Source organism: Oncorhynchus masou, chromosome 8 (assembly GCF_036934945.1).
Source record: "Oncorhynchus masou masou isolate Uvic2021 chromosome 8, UVic_Omas_1.1, whole genome shotgun sequence".
In the NCBI taxonomy this organism is placed as follows: domain Eukaryota; kingdom Metazoa; phylum Chordata; class Actinopteri; order Salmoniformes; family Salmonidae; genus Oncorhynchus; species Oncorhynchus masou.
Window position 1 is genome coordinate 8,569,491 of NC_088219.1, and position 20,976 is coordinate 8,590,466.

Consider the following 20,976-nt stretch of genomic DNA (forward strand, 5'->3'; position numbering starts at 1 on the left):
TCCAGGAGGACCATGAGCTGTTGCTATCGATACGGTGTCTGATTCTAGGAGGACCATGAGCTGTTGCTATCGATACGGTGTCCGATTCTAGGAGGACCATGAGCTGTTGCTATCGATACGGTGTCTGATTCTAGGAGGACCATGAGCTGTTGCTATCGATACGGTGTCCGATTCTAGGAGGACCATGAGCTGTTGCTATCGATACGGTGTCTGATTCCAGGAGGACCATGAGCTGTTGCTATCGATACGGTGTCTGATTCTAGGAGGACCATGAGCTGTTGCTATCGATACGGTGTCTGATTCCAGGAGGACCATGAGCTGTTGCTATCGATAAGGTGTCAGATTCATCATTTTCACCTCGAATAGAAGTAGAGGGACTTTTGTCAGAGGTTGCTTGTTGTGGGAGCTGGGGGAACTTTATGCACTTGGCCAGATGATTCTGCATCTATGTTGCATTCTTCACTTATGATTTGGCACAGTATTTGCAAATGTACACAGCTTTTCCTTCTACATTAGCTGCAGTGAAATGTCTCCTCATCAGATAGTGCCCGTGGCATTTTTCTGTAAAGATTAGGGGAAAAAATGGTAAAAAAACAAACAAATACAATTCCATGTACAGATAAATACTTAAGCAGTTAGATTAAAACAACTCCTTCGTAAGATCAATGTTTTGTAATGAAACATGTATGGAAACAGGTGAATTAACACTCCTCGGTTAGCAGGCTCAAGCAAGCTAAATCCCACATCGTAGCAAAAACTAACTAGCAGAAATGTTTAACAAATTAGAAATGATTTAAACACACTTTGTTGTAGGCTACTATTTACTAGTTAACAAAAAAATCATGTCATATAAAATATATTCACCCCACCCAGTATTAAAACTTACCAGAGAGCATGTAGTCCTTGGCTCAGACAGTGTCGTAGTGTGGGCTCAATAGCATCTCATTAGCAAGGTCTTGAGAATCAGCTGCACATGTGATGGAACAGTATGGCTGGTAGATGCCTACTTTCCCTTACATGCAGAGGGTTGCAATTCCATTGAATTGGGGATAGTTTAACCAAAATATGCCATAAGACCTAGAATTGCCGTATGTGTATCCCACAAAAAAAGGTTTACTGTTATAAGGTAACTTTAAATTCCCCAAATTCCCGGGCTTAACTTGCCATGGAACATTACCAGAAAGTTTCTGACCCTTTGCATCCCTAGATCAGGTACACACCATAGACATCAATCATTTACACTCACACCCAGCTCAGAGAGGCCCCAGCTCAGAGAGGCCCCAGCTCAGAGAGGCCCCAGCTCAGAGAGACTCCAGCTCAGAGAGGCCCCAGCTCAGAGAGACTCCAGCTCAGAGAGGCCCCAGCTCAGAGGCCCCAGCTCAGAGAGGCCCCAGCTCAGAGAGGCCCCAGCTCAGAGAGGCCCCAGCTCAGAGAGACTCCAGCTCAGAGAGGCCCCAGCTCAGAGAGGCCCCAGCTCAGAGAGGCCCCAGCTCAGAGAGACTCCAGCTCAGAGAGGCCCCAGCTCAGAGAGACTCCAGCTCAGAGAGGCCCCAGCTCAGAGAGGCCCCAGCTCAGAGAGGACCAGCTCAGAGAGGCCCCAGCTCAGAGAGGCCCCAGCTCAGAGAGGCCCCAGCTCAGAGAGACTCCAGCTCAGAGAGGACCAGCTCAGAGAGGCCCCAGCTCAGAGAGACCCCAGCTCAGAGAGACCCCAGCTCAGAGAGGCCCCAGCTCAGAGAGGACCAGCTCAGAGAGGACCAGCTCAGAGAGGCCCAGCTCAGAGAGGTCCCAGCTCAGAGAGGACCAGCTCAGAGAGGCCCCAGCTCAGAGAGGCCCCAGCTCAGAGAGGCCCAGCTCATGAGCTCCATCAGCAGCAGATTTTAATTTAGAAAACAAATGTGTTAACGCAACAAATATTAATGTATCGCATCGAACCGAAACACATCGAACCATTTCAAACTACAATGTATAGTTTCTGTATCATATCCCATGTTTCTCGATACATATCGAATCGTCTTGTAAGGGAAAGGTCCACATCACTAATGCACACACACACCTGCCACACACCTGCCACACACACACTTACGCTGGTTGTTTCTTGGCGGGCTGTGCTGCTGCCTTGGCCGGCCGACCTCTCTTCTTCACTGGGGTGGACTCAGCAGACTCAGAACTGGGAAGGACAGCAACAGGATGTAGAGGTTATTGACAACAAATACAGATAAATGTGTGATTCTTTCAACACCGCAGTTAATGTTAATATCTCACTTTATTTGAAATAATAAACAGATGATTTAAAAAAAAAAGAGCATAAATGTCTACAGTGCATTTGGAAAGTATTCAGACCCCTTGACTTCTCCCACATTCTGTTACCTTACAGCCTTATTCTAAAATGGATTAAATTCATTGTTTTCCTCAATCTACACATACATACCCTATAATGACAATGCTAAAACAGGTTTTGAGAAATGTATTAAAATAAAAAAAACAGAAATACATAAGTATTCAGACTTTTTGCTGTGAGACTTGAAATTGAGCTCAGGTGCATCCTGTTTCCATTGATCCTCCTTGAAATGTTTCTACAACTTGATTGGAGTCCACCTGTGGTAAATTAATTGATTGGTCATGATTTAGAAAGGCACACACTTGTCTATATAAGGTCCCACAGTTGACAGTGCATGTCAGAGCAAAAACCAAGCCAAGAGGTCAAAGGAATTGTCCGTAGAGTTCTGAGACAGGATTGTGTCAAGGCACAGATCTAGGGAAGGGTACCAAAACATTTCTGCAGCATCGAAGGTTCCCAAGAACAGTGGCCTCCATCAATCTTATATGGAAGAAGTTTGGAACCACCAAGACTCTTCCTAGAGCTGGCAGCACGGCCAAACTGAGCAATCGGGGGAGAAGGGCCTTGGTCAGGGAGGTGACCAAAAACCTGATGGTCACTCTGACAGAGCTCCAGAGTTCCTCTGTGGAGATGGGAGAACCTTCCAGAAGGACAACCATCTCTGCAGCACTCCACCAATCAGGCCTTTATGGTAGAGTGGTCAGACGGAAGACACTCCTCAGTAAAAGGCACATGACAGCCCGCTCGGAGTTTGCCAAAAGGCACCTAAAGACTCTCAGGCCATGAGAAACAAGATTCTCTGGTCTAATGAAAGCAATATTGAACTCTTTGGCCTGAATACCAAGCGTCCTGTCTGGAGGAAACCTGGCACCATCCCTACGGTGAAGCATGGTGGTGGCAGCATCATGCTGTGGGGATGTTTTTCAGCGGCAGGGAATGGGAGACTAGTCAGGATCGAGGGAAAGATGAACGGAGCAAAGTACAGAGAGATCCTTGAAGAAAACCTGCTCCAGAGCGCTCAGGACCTCAGATTGGGGCAACAACCCTAAGCACACAGCCAAGACAACACAGGAGTGGCTTCGGGACATATCTCTGAATGTCCTTGAGTGGCCCCGCCAGAGCTCGGACTTGAACCCGATCTAACATATCTACATAGACCTGAAAATAACTGTGCAGCGACGCTCCCCATCCAACCTGATAGAGCTTGAGAGGATCTGCAAAGAAGAATGGGAGAAATCCCCAAATACAGGTGTGCCAAACTTGTAGCGTCATACCCAATAAGACTCGAGGCTGTAATCGCTGAAAAAGGTGATTCAACAAAGTACTGAGGAAAGGGTCTGAATACTTATGTAAATGTGAACTACTTTATTATTATTTTTTAAACTGTTTTTGCTTTGTCATTATGGAGTATTGTGATGTCATTATGGAGTATTGTGATGTCATTATGGAGTATTGTGATGTCATTATGGGGTATTGTGTGTAGATTAATGAGGGGGAAAAAACTATTTAATCCATTTTAGTATAAGGCTGTAACATAACAAAATGTGGACCAAGTCGAGGGGTTCGAATACTTTCTGAATGCACTGTTTACAAATGTATGTCAACAGAACAGTTACAGATCTTACAGGATGGTTTATGAGGTGACTACATCACATATCAAGGAGAAAACCCCAAATGCCCTCTGACCTCTGTGTTGATCTCCTTGCCGCCCGCGCTGGTCTTCCTCCCTTAGTCTTCAGCTCCATATTCTCCTCTTCTTCCTCTTCCTCCTCTTCTTCCTCCTCTCCTCCCTCATCCTCTTCTTCAGGGGGAGGAGTTGCCTTCTTCCGGCCCCGGCCCCTCCCCTTAGCTGGAGTTTCCTGATTGGCTGGCGCAGCCTTCGTGGACCGCCCCCTACGCCCTTTTTTGGGCGGGCTGTTCTGCTCGTCTTCCGTCTGGGCGTCGCCGAGTCGGGACTCCTCTCCCCATTGGTCCTCGGGGTCGACTGCTGCTGCCTTCTTGCGGCCGCGCTTGGGTTTAGGAGAAGGGTTGTCGTCAAGGTTACTGGAGGCGGCGCCTCGTTTACGGCCCCGGGGTTTCTCACTGTCCTGTAAAGAAGGCCGTATCGTCAACGAACTGCTATTTGACTGTAAGGAGACAGTAGTGTCGACTAAGTTGGATTTGACAGTTTGTTACTTTGAGGGTAACAGGTAACTGACTGAACGCTTGTTTGGATTACCCAGTGAAAGTGATAATACACAGTGATAATACACTTTCTCAGTAAATCTTACTTGGTGTAAGTCTCACTTGGTGACATAGTTAAACGACACGTTGGATTCCCTGTAAACAGTGTATGGATAAAGGTACGGACAGAAACCATTGTTTTGGTTTTACCCGGCCACTGTTTCCCAATGCTAACTTTTTAGCATTTGTGATATAAAAACCAATGTGGGTCAATATCCCTGATATTAGCATTTTCACATTTCATGTACATATCATCTTAAAATAACTTCATGGAGCTACACAATACATTTCAGACTCTCACCTTTGTGTCGGAGGCGTCTCCTTTCTTCATGATGTCTTCATTCTCACTGTGGTCCTCTGCACTGTCGTGTCTGGGACAGGGAGACAGGAGGACAGGTTAGAGACATGTCTGGGACAGGGAGACAGGAGGACAGGTTAGAGACATGTCTGGGACAGGGAGACAGGAGGACAGGTTAGAGACATGTCTGGGACAGGGAGACAGGTTAGAGACATGTCTGGGACAGGGAGGCAGGAGGACAGGGAGGCAGGAGGACAGGTTAGAGACACGTCTGGGACAGGGAGACAGGAGGACATGTAGGAGACATGTCTGGGACAGGGAGGCAGGAGGACAGGGAGACAGGAGGACAGGTTAGAGACACGTCTGGGACAGGGAGGCAGGAGGACAGGTTAGAGACATGTCTGGGACAGGGAGACAGGAGGACAGGGAGACAGGAGGACAGGTTAGAGACATGTCTGGGACAGGGAGACAGGAGGACAGGTTAGAGACACGTCTGGGACAGGGAGACAGGTTAGAGACACTCATGTCTGGGACAGGGAGACAGGAGGACAGGTTAGGGACATGTCTGGGACATGGAGGCAGGAGGACAGGTTAGAGACATGTCTGGGACAGGGAGACAGGATAGAGACATGTCTGGGACAGGGAGGCAGGAGGACAGGGAGACAGGAGGACAGGTTAGAGACATGTCTGGGACATGGAGGCAGGAGGACAGGTTAGAGACATGTCTGGGACAGGGAGACAGGATAGAGACATGTCTGGGACAGGGAGACAGGAGGACAGGGAGACAGGAGGACAGGTTAGAGACATGTCTGGGACAGGGAGGCAGGAGGACAGGTTAGAGACATGTCTGGGACAGGGAGACAGGTTAGAGACATGTCTGGGACAGGGAGACAGGAGGACAGGTTAGAGACATGTCTGGGAAAAGGAGGCAGGAGGACAGGGAGTCAGGAGGACAGGTTAGAGACACGTCTGGGACAGGGAGGCGGGAGGACAGGTTAGAGACATGTCTGGGACAGGGAGGCAGGAGGACAGGGAGACAGGAGGACAGGTTAGAGACACGTCTGGGACAGGGAGACAGAAGGACAGGTTAGAGACATGTCTGGGACAGGGAGGCAGGAGGATAGGGAGACAGGAGGACAGGTTAGAGACTCATGTCTGGGACAGGGAGCCAGGAGGACAGGTTAGAGACATGTCTGGGACAGGGAGGCAGGAGGACAGGTTAGAGACATGTCTGGGACAGGGAGACAGAAGGACAGGTTAGAGACATGTCTGGGACAGGGAGGCAGGAGGACAGGTTAGAGACATGTCTGGGACAGGGAGACAGGTTAGAGACATGTCTGGGACAGGGAGACAGGAGGACAGGTTAGAGACATGTCTGGGAAAAGGAGGCAGGAGGACAGGGAGTCAGGAGGACAGGTTAGAGACACGTCTGGGACAGGGAGGCGGGAGGACAGGTTAGAGACATGTCTGGGACAGGGAGGCAGGAGGACAGGGAGACAGGAGGACAGGTTAGAGACACGTCTGGGACAGGGAGACAGAAGGACAGGTTAGAGACATGTCTGGGACAGGGAGGCAGGAGGACAGGTTAGAGACATGTCTGGGACAGGGAGGCAGGAGGATAGGGAGACAGGAGGACAGGTTAGAGACTCATGTCTGGGACAGGGAGCCAGGAGGACAGGTTAGAGACATGTCTGGGACAGGGAGGCAGGAGGACAGGTTAGAGACATGTCTGGGACAGGGAGACAGAAGGACAGGTTAGAGACATGTCTGGGACAGGGAGGCAGGAGGACAGGTTAGAGACATGTCTGGGACAGGGAGACAGGTTAGAGACATGTCTGGGACAGGGAGACAGGTTAGAGACATGTCTGGGACAGGGAGGCAGGAGGACAGGTTAGAGACTCATGTCTGGGACAGGGAGACAGGAGGACAGTTAAAGACATGTCTGGGACAGGGAGACAGGATAGAGACATGTCTGGGACAGGGAGGCAGGAGGACAGGGAGACAGGAGGACAGGTTAGAGACATGTCTGGGACATGGAGGCAGGAGGACAGGTTAGAGACATGTCTGGGACAGGGAGACAGGATAGAGACATGTCTGGGACAGGGAGACAGGAGGACAGGGAGACAGGTTAGAGACATGTCTGGGACAGGGAGGCAGAATGACAGGTTAGAGACATGTCTGGGACAGGGAGGCAGGAGGACAGGTTAGAGACATGTCTGGGACAGGGAGACAGGAGGACAGGTTAGAGACATGTCTGGGACAAGGAGGCAGGAGGACAGGGAGTCAGGAGGACAGGTTAGAGACACGTCTGGGACAGGGAGGCGGGAGGACAGGTTAGAGACATGTCTGGGACAGGGAGGCAGGAGGACAGGGAGACAGGAGGACAGGTTAGAGACACGTCTGGGACAGGGAGACAGAAGGACAGGTTAGAGACATGTCTGGGACAGGGAGGCAGGAGGACAGGTTAGAGACATGTCTGGGACAGGGAGGCAGGAGGATAGGGAGACAGGAGGACAGGTTAGAGACATGTCTGGGACAGGGAGACAGGTTAGAGACATGTCTGGGACAGGGAGACAGGAGGACAGGTTAGAGACATGTCTGGGACAGGGAGGCAGGAGGACAGGTTAGAGACATGTCTGGGACAGGGAGACAGGTTAGAGACATGTCTGGGACAGGGAGACAGGAGGACAGGTTAGAGACATGTCTGGGACAGGGAGGCAGGAGGACAGGTTAGAGACTCATGTCTGGGACAGGGAGACAGGAGGACAGGTTAAAGACATGTCTGGGACAGGGAGAAAGGTTAGAGACACTCATGTCTGGGACAGGGAGAAAGGTTAGAGACACTCATGTCTGGGACAGGGAGAAAGGTTAGAGACACTCATGTCTGGGACAGGGAGACAGGTTAGAGACACTCATGTCTGGGACAGGGAGAAAGGTTAGAGACACTCATGTCTGGGACAGGGAGAAAGGTTAGAGACACTCATGTCTGGGACAGGGAGACAGGTTAGAGACACTCATGTCTGGGACAGGGAGACAGGTTAGAGACACTCATGTCTGGGACAGGGAGACAGGTTAGAGACACTCACGTCTGGGACAGGGAGACAGGTTAGAGACACGCATGTCTGGGACAGGGAGACAGGAGGACAGGTTATAGACACTCATGTCTGGGACAGGGAGACAGGTTAGAGACACTCATGTCTGGGACAGGGAGAAAGGTTAGAGACACTCATGTCTGGGACAGGGAGGTCAGGAGGACAGGTTAGAGACATGTCTGGGACAGGGAGGTCAGGTCAGGGGTAAGAGGTGTGTGTACCTGGTCTTGGTGCGTTGAGGAGAGCTGGGGTTTGAGGTACTATCCTCGTTGCTAGCCGTCTCCATGCGTGATGCTTTACTCTGGATGGGTTTGCCTGCTGAGGCCAGGGGCTTGTTCACCGCTCCTAACACGTTAGCTGCTTTCGGCTGGGGGGAGGGGAGAGAGGGGTGTGTGTAGGGGTGAGGGGGAGATATGTAGGGGTGAGGGAGGAGAGAGGGGTGTGTGTAGGGGTGAAGGAGGGAGGATGTGTAGGGGTGAAGGAGGGAAGATGTGTAGGGGTGAAGGAGGGAAGATGTGTAGGGGTGAAGGAGGGAGGATGTGTAGGGGTGAAGGAGGGAGGATGTGTAGGGGTGAAGGAGGGAAGATGTGTAGGGGTGAGGGAGGATGTGTAGGGGTGAAGGAGGGAGGATGTGTAGGGGTGAAGGAGGGAGGATGTGTAGGGGTGAAGGAGGGAAGATGTGTAGGGGTGAGGGGGGATGTGTAGGGGTGAGGGAGGATGTGTAGGGGTGAAGGAGGGAGGATGTGTAGAGGTGAAGGAGGGAAGATGTGTAGGGGTGAGGGGGGATGTGTAGGGGTGAAGGAGGATGTGTAGGGGTGAAGGAGGGAGGATGTGTAGGGGTGAAGGAGGGAGGATGTGTAGGGGTGAGGGGGGATGTGTAGGGGTGAGGGAGGATGTGTAGGGGTGAAGGAGGGAGGATGTGTAGGGGTGAAGGAGGGAGGATATGTAGAGGTGAAGGAGGGAAGATGTGTAGAGGTGAAGGAGGGAAGATGTGTCGGGTTGAGGGGGCACAGGGAAGAAGGGAAGAGAGGAAACGTCAGAGATCAGAACAGGGGAGTCAAACTCATTTTTCTCACTTATATCTCCCCTCCAGAAATTTATTTTTTAATTTCGGTGATTATTAATTAGCCAGCTGGACACAGTGGAGACACTGCATGAATGTAGGTTCATTATTTCTACACAGTTTCAATTTGGGTTTTAGTAATTTTAACGTATACTATATATACAAAAGTATGTGGACACCCCTTCAAATTAGTGGATTCCGCTATTTCAGCCACGCCCGTTGCTAACAGGTGTATCAAATCGAGCACACAGTCATGCAATCTCCATAGACAAACATTGGCAGTAGAATGGCCTCCGTGACCTTTCAACGTGGCACCGTCATAAGATGCCACCTTTCCAACAAGTCAGTTTGTCCAACTTTCGGTCCTGCGAGAGCTGTCCCGGTCAACTGTAAGTGCTGTTACTGTGAAGTGGAAACGTCGAGGAGCAACAACGGCTCAGCCACAAAGTGGTAGGCCACACAAGCTCACAGAACGGGACCGCAGAGTGCTGAAGCGTGTAAAAATCACCTGTCCTCAGTTGCAACACTCACTACCGAGTTCAAAACTAGCTCTGGAAGCAACGTCAGCACAATAACTGTTCGTCAGGAGCTTCATAATATGGGTTTTTATGGCTGAGCAGCCGAACACAAGCTTTAGATCACCGTGCACAAAGCCAAGCGTCGGCTGGAGGGGTGTAAAACTCTCTGCCATTGGACTCTGGAACAGTGGAAACACTTCTCTGGAGTGATGAATCACGCTTCACCATCTGACAGTCTGATGGACAAATCTGGGTTTGGTGGATTCCAGGAGAACGCTACCTTCCCCAATGCACAGTGCTAACTGTAAAGTTTGGTGGAGGAGGAATAATGGTCTGGGGCTGTTTTTCATGGTTCGGGCGAGACCTCTTAGTTCCAGTGAAGGGAAATCTTAACACTACAACATAAAATTACATTCTAGACGATTCTGTGCTTCCAACTTTGTGGCAACAGTTTGGGGAAGACCCTTTCCTGTTTCAGCATGACAATGCCCCCACAAAGCGAGGTCCATGCAGAAGTGGTTTGTCGAAATCAGTGTGTAAGAACTTGACTGGCCTGCACAGAGCCCTGACCTCAACCCAACCAACACCTTTGGGATGAATTGGAACACCGACTGTGAGCCAGGACTAATCGCGCAACATCAGTGCCCGACTTCACTAATACTCTTGTGGCTGAATGGAAGCAAGTCCCCGCAGCAATGTTCCAACAACTAGTGGAAAGCCTTCACATAAGAGTGGAGAGTGTTATAACAGCAACGGGGGGACCAACTCCATATTAATGTCCATGATTTTGGAATGAGATGTTCAACGAGTAGGTGTCCACATACTTTTGGTCACGTAGTGTTTATCTATTGTTATTTTATTACTCAAACTACCAACGGGGCAATATGTCTGACCCACTCTGGTTAGAACCCCCCCTGGTTAGAACCCCCCCTGGTTAGAACCCCCCCTGGTTAGAACCCCCCCTGGTTAGAACCCCCCCTGGTTAGAACCCCCCCTGGGATAGACAATTTATCCCACTGTTGGCAAGGGCTCCAAATCGCTGATTCAAACAACCGAAGTTGAGCAAATTAATACCATGGGCAGTCATCCTACCGTTAAGGCCTGTCTGAATGAATACCATTGGCAGTCATCCTACCGTTAGGGCCTGTCTGAATGAATACCGTGGGCAGTCATCCTACCGTTAGGTCCTGTCTGAATGAATACCATGGGCAGTCATCCTACCGTTAAGGCCTGTCTGAACGAATACCGTGGGCAGTCATCCTACCGTTAAGGCCTGTCTGAATGAATACCATGGGCAGTCATCCTACCGTTAGGGCCTGTCTGAATGAATACCGTGGGCAGTCATCCTACCGTTAGGGCCTGTCTGAATGAATACCGTGGGCAGTCATCCTACCGTTAGGGCCTGTCTGAATGAATACCGTGGGCAGTCATCCTACCGTTAAGGCCTGTCTGAATGAATACCATGGGCAGTCATCCTACCGTTAGGGCCTGTCTGAATGAATACCGTGGGCAGTCATCCTACCGTTAAGGCCTGTCTGAATGAATACCATGGGCAGTCATCCTACCGTTAGGGCCTGTCTGAATGAATACCGTGGACAGTCATCCTACCTTTCCAGGTGTAAAGAAGGACTTCATCTCTGGAGGGAGATAGTTCTTTGTGTTGCTGAAATTCTACAGAAGAGATGTTTAGTCAGAATGTGAATCCATTGAATGGTTTTATTTGCAGATAAGAGCGAGCACACACACACACACACACACACACACACACACACACACACACACACACACACACACACACACACACACACACACACACACACACACACACACACACACACACGGTCTTCACAGATCTTCCCAAATCGTTGATCCCGGGTCGGATCCTGCTCAGTGGCCATGGACTTCGGATTTGTGTGAAAATATGTGAAATACGGACCAGATCCCAAATTATATTTGAATAATTTAAATCTTAAAACAGTTTAGGCTTAAACCCAAATTTCACACATTTAATGATTATTCTCTTAAATTATTGTAAGGTGGTCCTAGTCTATATAAACAGGTCTCTCCTAGACTCTATAAACAGGTCTCTCCTAGTCAATATAAAGAGGTCTCCCCTCGTCTATATAAACAGGTCTCCCCTCGTCTATATAAAGAGGTCTCTCCTAGTCTATATAAACAGGTCTCTCCTAGTCTATATAAACAGGTCTCCCCTAGTCTATATAAACAGGTCTCTCCTCGTCTATATAAACAGGTCTCTCCTAGTCTATATACATCTATATCTGTTAACTAATGTTGAATGACTCAAATCAAGTGGAATATTTCTCAGCGTAAACATGAGGCTCGTTCATGCCCTTCTTTAAAAAATAAACAAGTTATACAATAATGCAGAATTACTGATGATATCTTCCCGATCGTCTTTATAGTTGAATAGAGAATACTTTTGTCAAACAGGGTCGTCATAGCGGGAATTACTACCCTTAACATCCCAACTGTTGGAAATTAAATGGGTGAATTTGAAGCTTGCTGGTCAAACAGGCTATAGCCTACCTCGAGTCTAAACTCATGTTCGTCAAAACAGTTAAATAAGATAGATGTCAACAGTGCACAGTAAAATAGCCTACAGAACAGCCTAAGGGACGTCCTCAATGTTCTCCATCTAACTATAGAGACATCCTCCATCTAACTATAGAGACATCCTCCATCTAACTATAGAGACATCCTCCATCTAACTATAGAGACATCCTCCATCTAACTATAGAGACATCCTCCATCTAACTATAGAGACATCCTCCATCTAACTATAGAGACATCCTCAATGTTCTCCATCTAACTATAGAGACGTCCTCAATGTCCTCCATCTAACTATAGAGACATCCTCAATGTTCTCCATCTAACTATAGAGACATCCTCAATGTTCTCCATCTAACTATAGGGATGTGAAAATACTAAACTATAGGGACGTCACTATGAAATTACTAAGCTATTACTTCAGAAACAACCCAAAATGCACCAGAGTCCAAACAATTTTGCTGGCTTGACCTTCAATTAAGCTGGATTTGTAACATTTTGGATCCATTTGGGTCCGATACAGACAGACCCAATTTGGATCCGATTCTCGCTCAACTCGAAACCATACAGTATTTCGGATAGGATACGAATCGTATATTGATTTTTTTTTTTTATTAAATGTCTGGATCCTATCGGGGGGGGGTCGAGTGATAATTTCGAGGATCCAATTCGGATCTGAATTTGGTGATCTGAGAAGACCTCTAACTAAGACACCTACCTTGTCAGGCTTGGTGAAGTAGCGTGTGGGAAGGACAGGGTCTTTGGGAGACTCCAGACTGTAGGTGGTGCTCTTAGAGATGATGATGTTCATGGCCACGTCACACACCGTGTACAACTTCTGTAGAGGGAAAGAGAGGGTGTGAGAGTGTGTGTGTGAGCGTGAATCTGTGTGTGTATATGTGAATCTGTGTGTGTGAGCGTGAATCTGTATGTGTATATGTGAATCTGTGTGTGTGTGAATCTGTATGTGTGAGCGTGAATCTGTATGTGTGAGCGTGAATCTTTGTGTGTATATGTGAATCTGGGTGTGCGTGTGTGTGTGTGTGAGCGTGAATCTTTGAATCTGTGTGTGTGTGTGTGTGTGTGTGTGAGCGTGAATCTTTGAATCTGTGTGTGTGTGTGTGTGTGTGTGTGTGTGTGTGTGTGTGTGTGTGTGTGTGTGTGTACCTCGTTGATCTTGGCGTCGGCAGGAGCCTGTGCATCCTTGGTCTGTTTGATGTTCTCCACCATCTTCCTGATGAAGGCATGGCTGTTGTTCTCATTCTTAGACATGATGATCTCCAGGATGAACCACAGAGACCTGGGTAGGGGAGAGGAGGAGAGGAGGAGGAGTGGAGGGAGGAAGAGGAGTGGGGGGGGAGGGAGGGAGGAGTGGAGGGGGAGGGAGGGAGGAGGAGGAGTGGAGGGGGAGGAGGAGTGGTGGGAGGGAGGAGTGGAGGGGGAGGAGGAGTGGAGGGGGAGGAGGTGGGAGGGAGGAGTGGAGGGAGGAGTGGGAGGAGGAGGGAGGGAGGAGTGGAGGGAGGAGTGGAGGGGGAGGAGGAGGGAGGGAGGAGTGGAGGGGAAGGGAGGAGTGGAGGGGGAGGAGTGGAGGGGGGAGGGAGGAGGAGGAGTGGAGGAGGAGGAGGAGTGGAGGAGGAGGAGGGAGGGAGGAAGAGGAGTGGAGGAGGAGGAGTGGAGGGGGAGGAGGAGGGAGGGAGGAGTGGAGGGGGGAGGAGTGGAGGGGGGAGGAGGAGTGGAGGAGGAGGGAGGGAGGGAGGAGGAGGGTGGAGGAGGAGGGAGGGAGGAGTGGAGGGAGGAGGAGGAGGGGGGAGGAGTGGAGGGGGGGAGGGAGGAGTGGAGGGGAGGAGGAGGAGGAGTGGAGGGGGAGGAGGAGGGAGGGAGGGTGGAGTGGGGGGAGGAGGTGTGGAGGGAGGAGTGTAGGGGGAGGAGGAGGGAGGGAGGAGTGGAGGGGAGGAGGAGAGAGAGGGGAGGAGTGGAGGGGGAGGAGGAGTGGAGGGGAGGAGGAGGGAGGGAGGAGTGGAGGGGGGGAGGAGGTGTGGAGGGGGAGGGAGGGAGGGAGGGGAGGGGGGGGGAGGAGGAGGGAGAGAGGAGTGGAGGGGGAGGGAGGAGGGAGGGAGGAGTGGAAGGGGAGGAGGAGTGGAGGGGGAGGAGGAGTGGAGGGAGGAGTGGAGGGAGGAGTGGAGGGGGAGGAGGAGGGAGGGAGGAGTGGAGGGGGGGGAGGGGGGGAGGGAGGAGTGGAGGGGGAGGGAGGAGGGAGGGAGGAGTGGAGGGGGGAGGAGGAGGGAGGGAGGAGTGGAGGGGGAGGAGGAGTGGAGGGGGAGGAGGAGGGAGGGAGGAGTGGAGGGGGAGGAGGAGGGAGGGAGGAGTGGAGGGGGAGGAGGAGGGAGGGAGGAGTGGAGGGGGAGGAGGAGGGAGGGAGGAGGTTATAGTTATTTGTATCAGGTATTACTCTCATCAGTTCATTATAATCATCTAAGTGTTTTATGTATCTGCGTTTTATCTGCGTTGATGATGTTAGATAATATGACTGCCGATCAAACTGTCTGAATAAAGAGAGAGAACGATGGGCTTGAGAAGGACAGCATCCCAAAAAGAGACTGATATGTCAACACAGCAGACAATGACAGCACTACTATGACAGCAGACTATATATAACAGCAGACAATATATAACAACAGACTATATATAACAGCAGACTATATATAACAGCAGACTATATATAACAGCAGACTATATATAACAGCAGACTATATATAACAGCAGACTATATATAACAGCAGACAATATATAACAGCAGACTATAACAGCAGACTATATATAACAGCAGACAATATATAACAGCAGACTATAACAGCAGACTATAACAGCAGACAACGACAGCAGACTATATATAACAGCAGACTATATATAACAGCAGACTATATATAACAGCAGACTATATATAACAGCAGACTATATATAACAGCAGACTATATATAACAGCAGACAACGACAGCAGACTATATATAACAGCAGACTATATATAACAGCAGACTATATATAACAGCAGACTATATATAACAGCAGACAATATATAACAGCAGACTATATATAACAGCAGACTATATATAACAGCAGACTATATATAACAGCAGACTATATATAACAGCAGACTATATATAACAGCAGACTATATATAACAGCAGACTATATATAACAGCAGACTATATAAAACAGCAGACTATAACAGCAGACTATATATAACAGCAGACTATATATAACAGCAGACTATATATAACAGCAGATTATATATAACAGCAGACTATATAAAACAGCAGACTATATAAAACAGCAGACAATATATAACAGCAGACTATATATAACAGCAGACTATATATAACAGCAGACTATATATAACAGCAGACTATATATAACAGCAGACTATAACAGCAGACAATATATAACAGCAGACTATATATAACAGCAGACTATAACAGCAGACAATATATAACAGCAGACAATATATAACAGCAGACTATATATAACAGCAGACTATATATAACAGCAGACTATATATAACAGCAGACTATATATAACAGCAGACTATATATAACAGCAGACTATATATAACAGCAGACTATATATAACAGCAGACTATATATAACAGCAGACTATATATAACAGCAGACTATATATAACAGCAGACTATATATAACAGCAGACTATATATAACAGCAGACAATATATAACAGCAGACAATATATAACAGCAGACAATATATAACAGCAGACTATATATAACAGCAGACTATATATAACAGCAGACAATATATAACAGCAGACTATATATAACAGCAGACTATATATAACAGCAGACTATATATAACAGCAGACTATATATAACAGCAGACTATATATAACAGCAGACTATATATAACAGCAGACAATAACAGCAGACTATATATAACAGCAGACAATATATAACAGCAGACTATATATAACAGCAGACTATATATAACAGCAGACAATATATAACAGCAGACTATATATAACAGCAGACTATATATAACAGCAGACTATATATAACAGCAGACTATATATAACAGCAGACTATAACAGCAGACTATATATAACAGCAGACTATATATAACAGCAGACTATATATAACAGCAGACTATATATAACAGCAGACTATATATAACAGCAGACTATATATAACAGCAGACTATATATAACAGCAGACTATATATAACAGCAGACAATAACAGCAGACTATATATAACAGCAGACTATATATAACAGCAGACTATATATAACAGCAGACTATATATAACAGCAGACTATATATAACAGCAGACTATATATAACAGCAGACTATATATAACAGCAGACTATATATATAACAGCAGACTATATATAACAGCAGACTATATATAACAGCAGACAATATATAACAGCAGACTATATATAACAGCAGACTATATATAACAGCAGACTATATATAACAGCAGACTATATATAACAGCAGACTATATATAACAGCAGCAGACAATAACAGCAGACTATATATAACAGCAGACATATATAACAGCAGACTATATATAACAGCAGACTATATATAACATACTATATATAACAGCAGACTATATATAACAGCAGACTATATATAACAGCAGACTATATATAACAGCAGACTATATATAACAGCAGACTATATATAACAGCAGACAATATATAACAGCAGACTATATATAACAGCAGACTATATATAACAGCAGACTATATATAACAGCAGACTATATATAACAGCAGACTATATATAACAGCAGACTATATATAACAGCAGACTATATATAACAGCAGACAATAACAGCAGACTATATATAACAGCAGACTATATATAACAGCAGACTATATATAACAGCAGACTATATATAACAGCAGACTATATATAACAGCAGACAATAACAGCAGACTATATATAACAGCAGACAATATATAACAGCAGACAATAACAGCAGACTATATATAACAGCAGACTATATATAACAGCAGACTATATATAACAGCAGACTATATATAACAGCAGACAATAACAGCAGACTATATATAACAGCAGACAATATATATAACAGACTATATATAACAGCAGACTATATATAACAGCAGACTATATATAACAGCAGACTATATATAACAGCAGACAATAACAGCAGACTATATATAACAGCAGACTATATATAACAGCAGACAATATATAACAGCAGACTATATATAACAGCAGACTATATATAACAGCAGACTATATATAACAGCAGACAATAACAGCAGACTATATATAACAGCAGACTATATATAACAGCAGACTATATATAACAGCAGACAATATATAACAGCAGACAATAACAGCAGACTATATATAACAGCAGACAATATATAACAGCAGACAATAACAGCAGACTATATATAACAGCAGACTATATATAACAGCAGACAATAACAGCAGACTATATATAACAGCAGACAATATATAACAGCAGACTATATATAACAGCAGACTATATATAACAGCAGACAATATATAACAGCAGACAATAACAGCAGACTATATATAACAGCAGACTATATATAACAGCAGACAATAACAGCAGACTATATATAACAGCAGACTATATATAACAGCAGACTATATATAACAGCAGACTATATATAACAGCAGACTATATATAACAGCAGACTATATATAACAGCAGACTATATATAACAGCAGACTATATATAACAGCAGACAATATATAACAGCAGAATAATAGCAGACTATATATAACAGCAGACTATATATAACAGCAGACTATAACAGCAGACTATATATAACAGCAGACTATATATAACAGCAGACTATATATAACAGCAGACTATATATAACAGCAGACAATATATAACAGCAGACAATATATAACAGCAGACAATAACAGCAGACTATATATAACAGCAGACTATATATAACAGCAGACTATATATAACAGCAGACTATATATAACAGCAGACTATATATAACAGCAGACTATATATAACAGCAGACTATATATAACAGCAGACTATATATAACAGCAGACAATAACAGCAGACTATATATAACAGCAGACTATATATAACAGCAGACTATATATAACAGCAGATATAACAGCAGACAATATATAACAGCAGACTATATATAACAGCAGACTATATATAACAGCAGACTATATATAACAGCAGACTATATATAACAGCAGACTATATATAACAGCAGACTATATATAACAGCAGACTATATATAACAGCAGACTATATATAACAGCAGACTATATATAACAGCAGACTATATATAACAGCAGACTATATATAACAGCAGACTATATATAACAGCAGACAATAACACAGACAATATATATAACAGCAGACTATATATAACAGCAGACATATAACAGCAGACAATATATAAGCAGACAGACAATAACAGCAGACTATATATAACAGCAGACTATATATAACAGCAGACTATAACAGCAGACAATAACAGCAGACTATATATAACAGCAGACTATATATAACAGCAGACTATATATAACAGCAGACTATATATAACAGCAGACTATATATAACAGCAGACAATAACAGCAGACTACATATAACAGCAGACAATATATAACAGCAGACAATAACAGCAGACAATAACAGCAGACAATAACAGCAGACAATAACAGCAGACTATATATAACAGCAGACTATATATAACAGCAGACTATATATAACAGCAGACTATATATAACAGCAGACTATATATAACAGCAGACTATAACAGCAGACAATATATAACAGCAGACTATATATAACAGCAGACTATATATAACAGCAGACTATATATAACAGCAGACAATATATAACAGCAGACTATATATAACAGCAGACTATATATAACAGCAGACAATAACAGCAGACTATATATAACAGCAGACAATATATAACAGCAGACTATATATAACAGCAGACTATATATAACAGCAGACTATATATAACAGCAGACTATATATAACAGCAGACAATATATAACAGCAGACAATATATAACAGCAGACTATATATAACAGCAGACTATATATAACAGCAGACTATATATAACAGCAGACTACGACAGCAGACTATATATAACAGCAGACTATATATAACAGCAGACAATAACAGCAGACTATATATAACAGCAGACTATATATAACAGCAGACAATATATAACAGCAGACAATAACAGCAGACTATATATAACAGCAGACTATATATAACAGCAGACTATATATAACAGCAGACTATATATAACAGCAGACTATATATAACAGCAGACTATAACAGCAGACTATAACAGCAGACTATATATAACAGCAGACTATAACAGCAGACTATATATAACAGCAGACTATATATAACAGCAGACTACGACAGCAGACAATAACAGCAGACAATAACAGCAGACTCACTCCTTGATGTCTTTGAGCTGTTCAATGTCCTGGACCTTGATGTAGTCTGGGTCGTGGACCAGCAGGTGGATGGCATAGGGGACCACATACTCAGGGAGCAGAGAGAACAGTTTCTCTGGAATATATATAAAAGAACAACACACAGAAAGGTTAATACACACCCTGGTCCAACAGTAACAACAGCCCACTAGTCAGTCACTGGCCTGGGGCAGGTAAACACATGCATTGGGCCAGTGGCTCTAGTCAGTCACTGGCCTGGGGCAGGTAAACACATGCATTGGGCCAGTGGATCTAGTCAGTCACTGGCCTGGGGCAGGTAAACACATGCATTGGGCCAGTGGATCTAGTCAGTCACTGGCCTGGGGCAGGTAAACACATGCATTGGGCCAGTGGATCTAGTCAGTCACTGGCCTGGGGCAGGTAAACACATGCATTGGGCCAGTGCATCTAGTCAGTCACTGGCCTGGGGCAGGTAAACACATGCATTGGGCCAGTGCATCTAGTCAGTCACTGGCCTGGGGCAGGTAAACACATGCATTGGGCCAGTGCATCTAGTCAGTCACTGGCCTGGGGCAGGTAAACACATGCATTGGGCCAGTGCATCTAGTCAGTCACTGGCCTGGGGCAGGTAAACACATGCATTGGGCCAGTGCATCTAGTCAGTCACTGGCCTGGGGCAGGTAAACACATGCATTGGGCCAGTGCATCTAGTCAGTCACTGGCCTGGGGCAGGTAAACACATGCATTGGGCCAGTGCATCTAGTCAGTCACTGGCCCCCCAGGTCAACTTCTCAGTGTATGTGACGTTCCAGTTTGAAATTGACATGCTGAGGCTCTGTTTCAGTCTGCCATAGGAAACTGAGGCTCTGTCGCAGTCTGCCATAGGAAACTGAGGCTCTGTCGCAGTCTGCCATAGGAAACTGAGGCTCTGTTGCAGTCTGCCATAGGAAACTGAGGCTCTGTTGCAGTCTGCCATAGGAAACTGAGGCTCTGTTGCAGTCTGCCATAGGAAACTGAGGCTCTGTCGCAGTCTGCCATAGGAAACTGAGGCTCTGTTGCAGTCTGCCATAGGAAACTGAGGCTCTGTTGCAGTCTGCCATAGGAAACTGAGGCTCTGTTTCAGTCTGCCATAGGAAACTGAGGCTCTGTTTGTACCGTCATGCTGTTACCTAACGTTGCATCCCCACGGTTGAAGGAAATGTGTTTTTGTCAGTGAACATAGTATTAAATTGGCAATAGGCTACTGTCTATAAAACGACACCTAGCATTCGTCTGGGCTAATGTAGCCTAAATCGATAGCTTCTCTCGTTTGAGAACGAGTTGTCTTTAAAAGGGCAACGTCCTATTTTGTGATGTAAAAAAATCTTTAAAAAGGTCAACAAGGCAAAA

General features: G+C 45.8%; 1 protein-coding gene across 1 annotated transcript in view; it reads right to left on the reverse strand.

Annotated features, from left to right (window-relative positions):
• The window catches only part of LOC135544040 (sister chromatid cohesion protein PDS5 homolog B-like), a 107,620-nt gene that overhangs the window by 9,240 nt on the left and 77,404 nt on the right, over positions 1–20,976 (reverse strand). Inside the window, exons 26-33 of the mRNA XM_064971393.1 lie at positions 19,588–19,702; positions 13,268–13,400; positions 12,819–12,938; positions 11,141–11,203; positions 8,173–8,318; positions 4,863–4,932; positions 4,025–4,425; positions 2,084–2,167 (exon numbers count right to left, since the gene is read on the reverse strand). Coding sequence (XP_064827465.1) covers positions 2,084–2,167; positions 4,025–4,425; positions 4,863–4,932; positions 8,173–8,318; positions 11,141–11,203; positions 12,819–12,938; positions 13,268–13,400; positions 19,588–19,702 — 1,132 coding nt within the window. The remainder of the gene's footprint in view (positions 1–2,083; positions 2,168–4,024; positions 4,426–4,862; positions 4,933–8,172; positions 8,319–11,140; positions 11,204–12,818; positions 12,939–13,267; positions 13,401–19,587; positions 19,703–20,976) is intronic.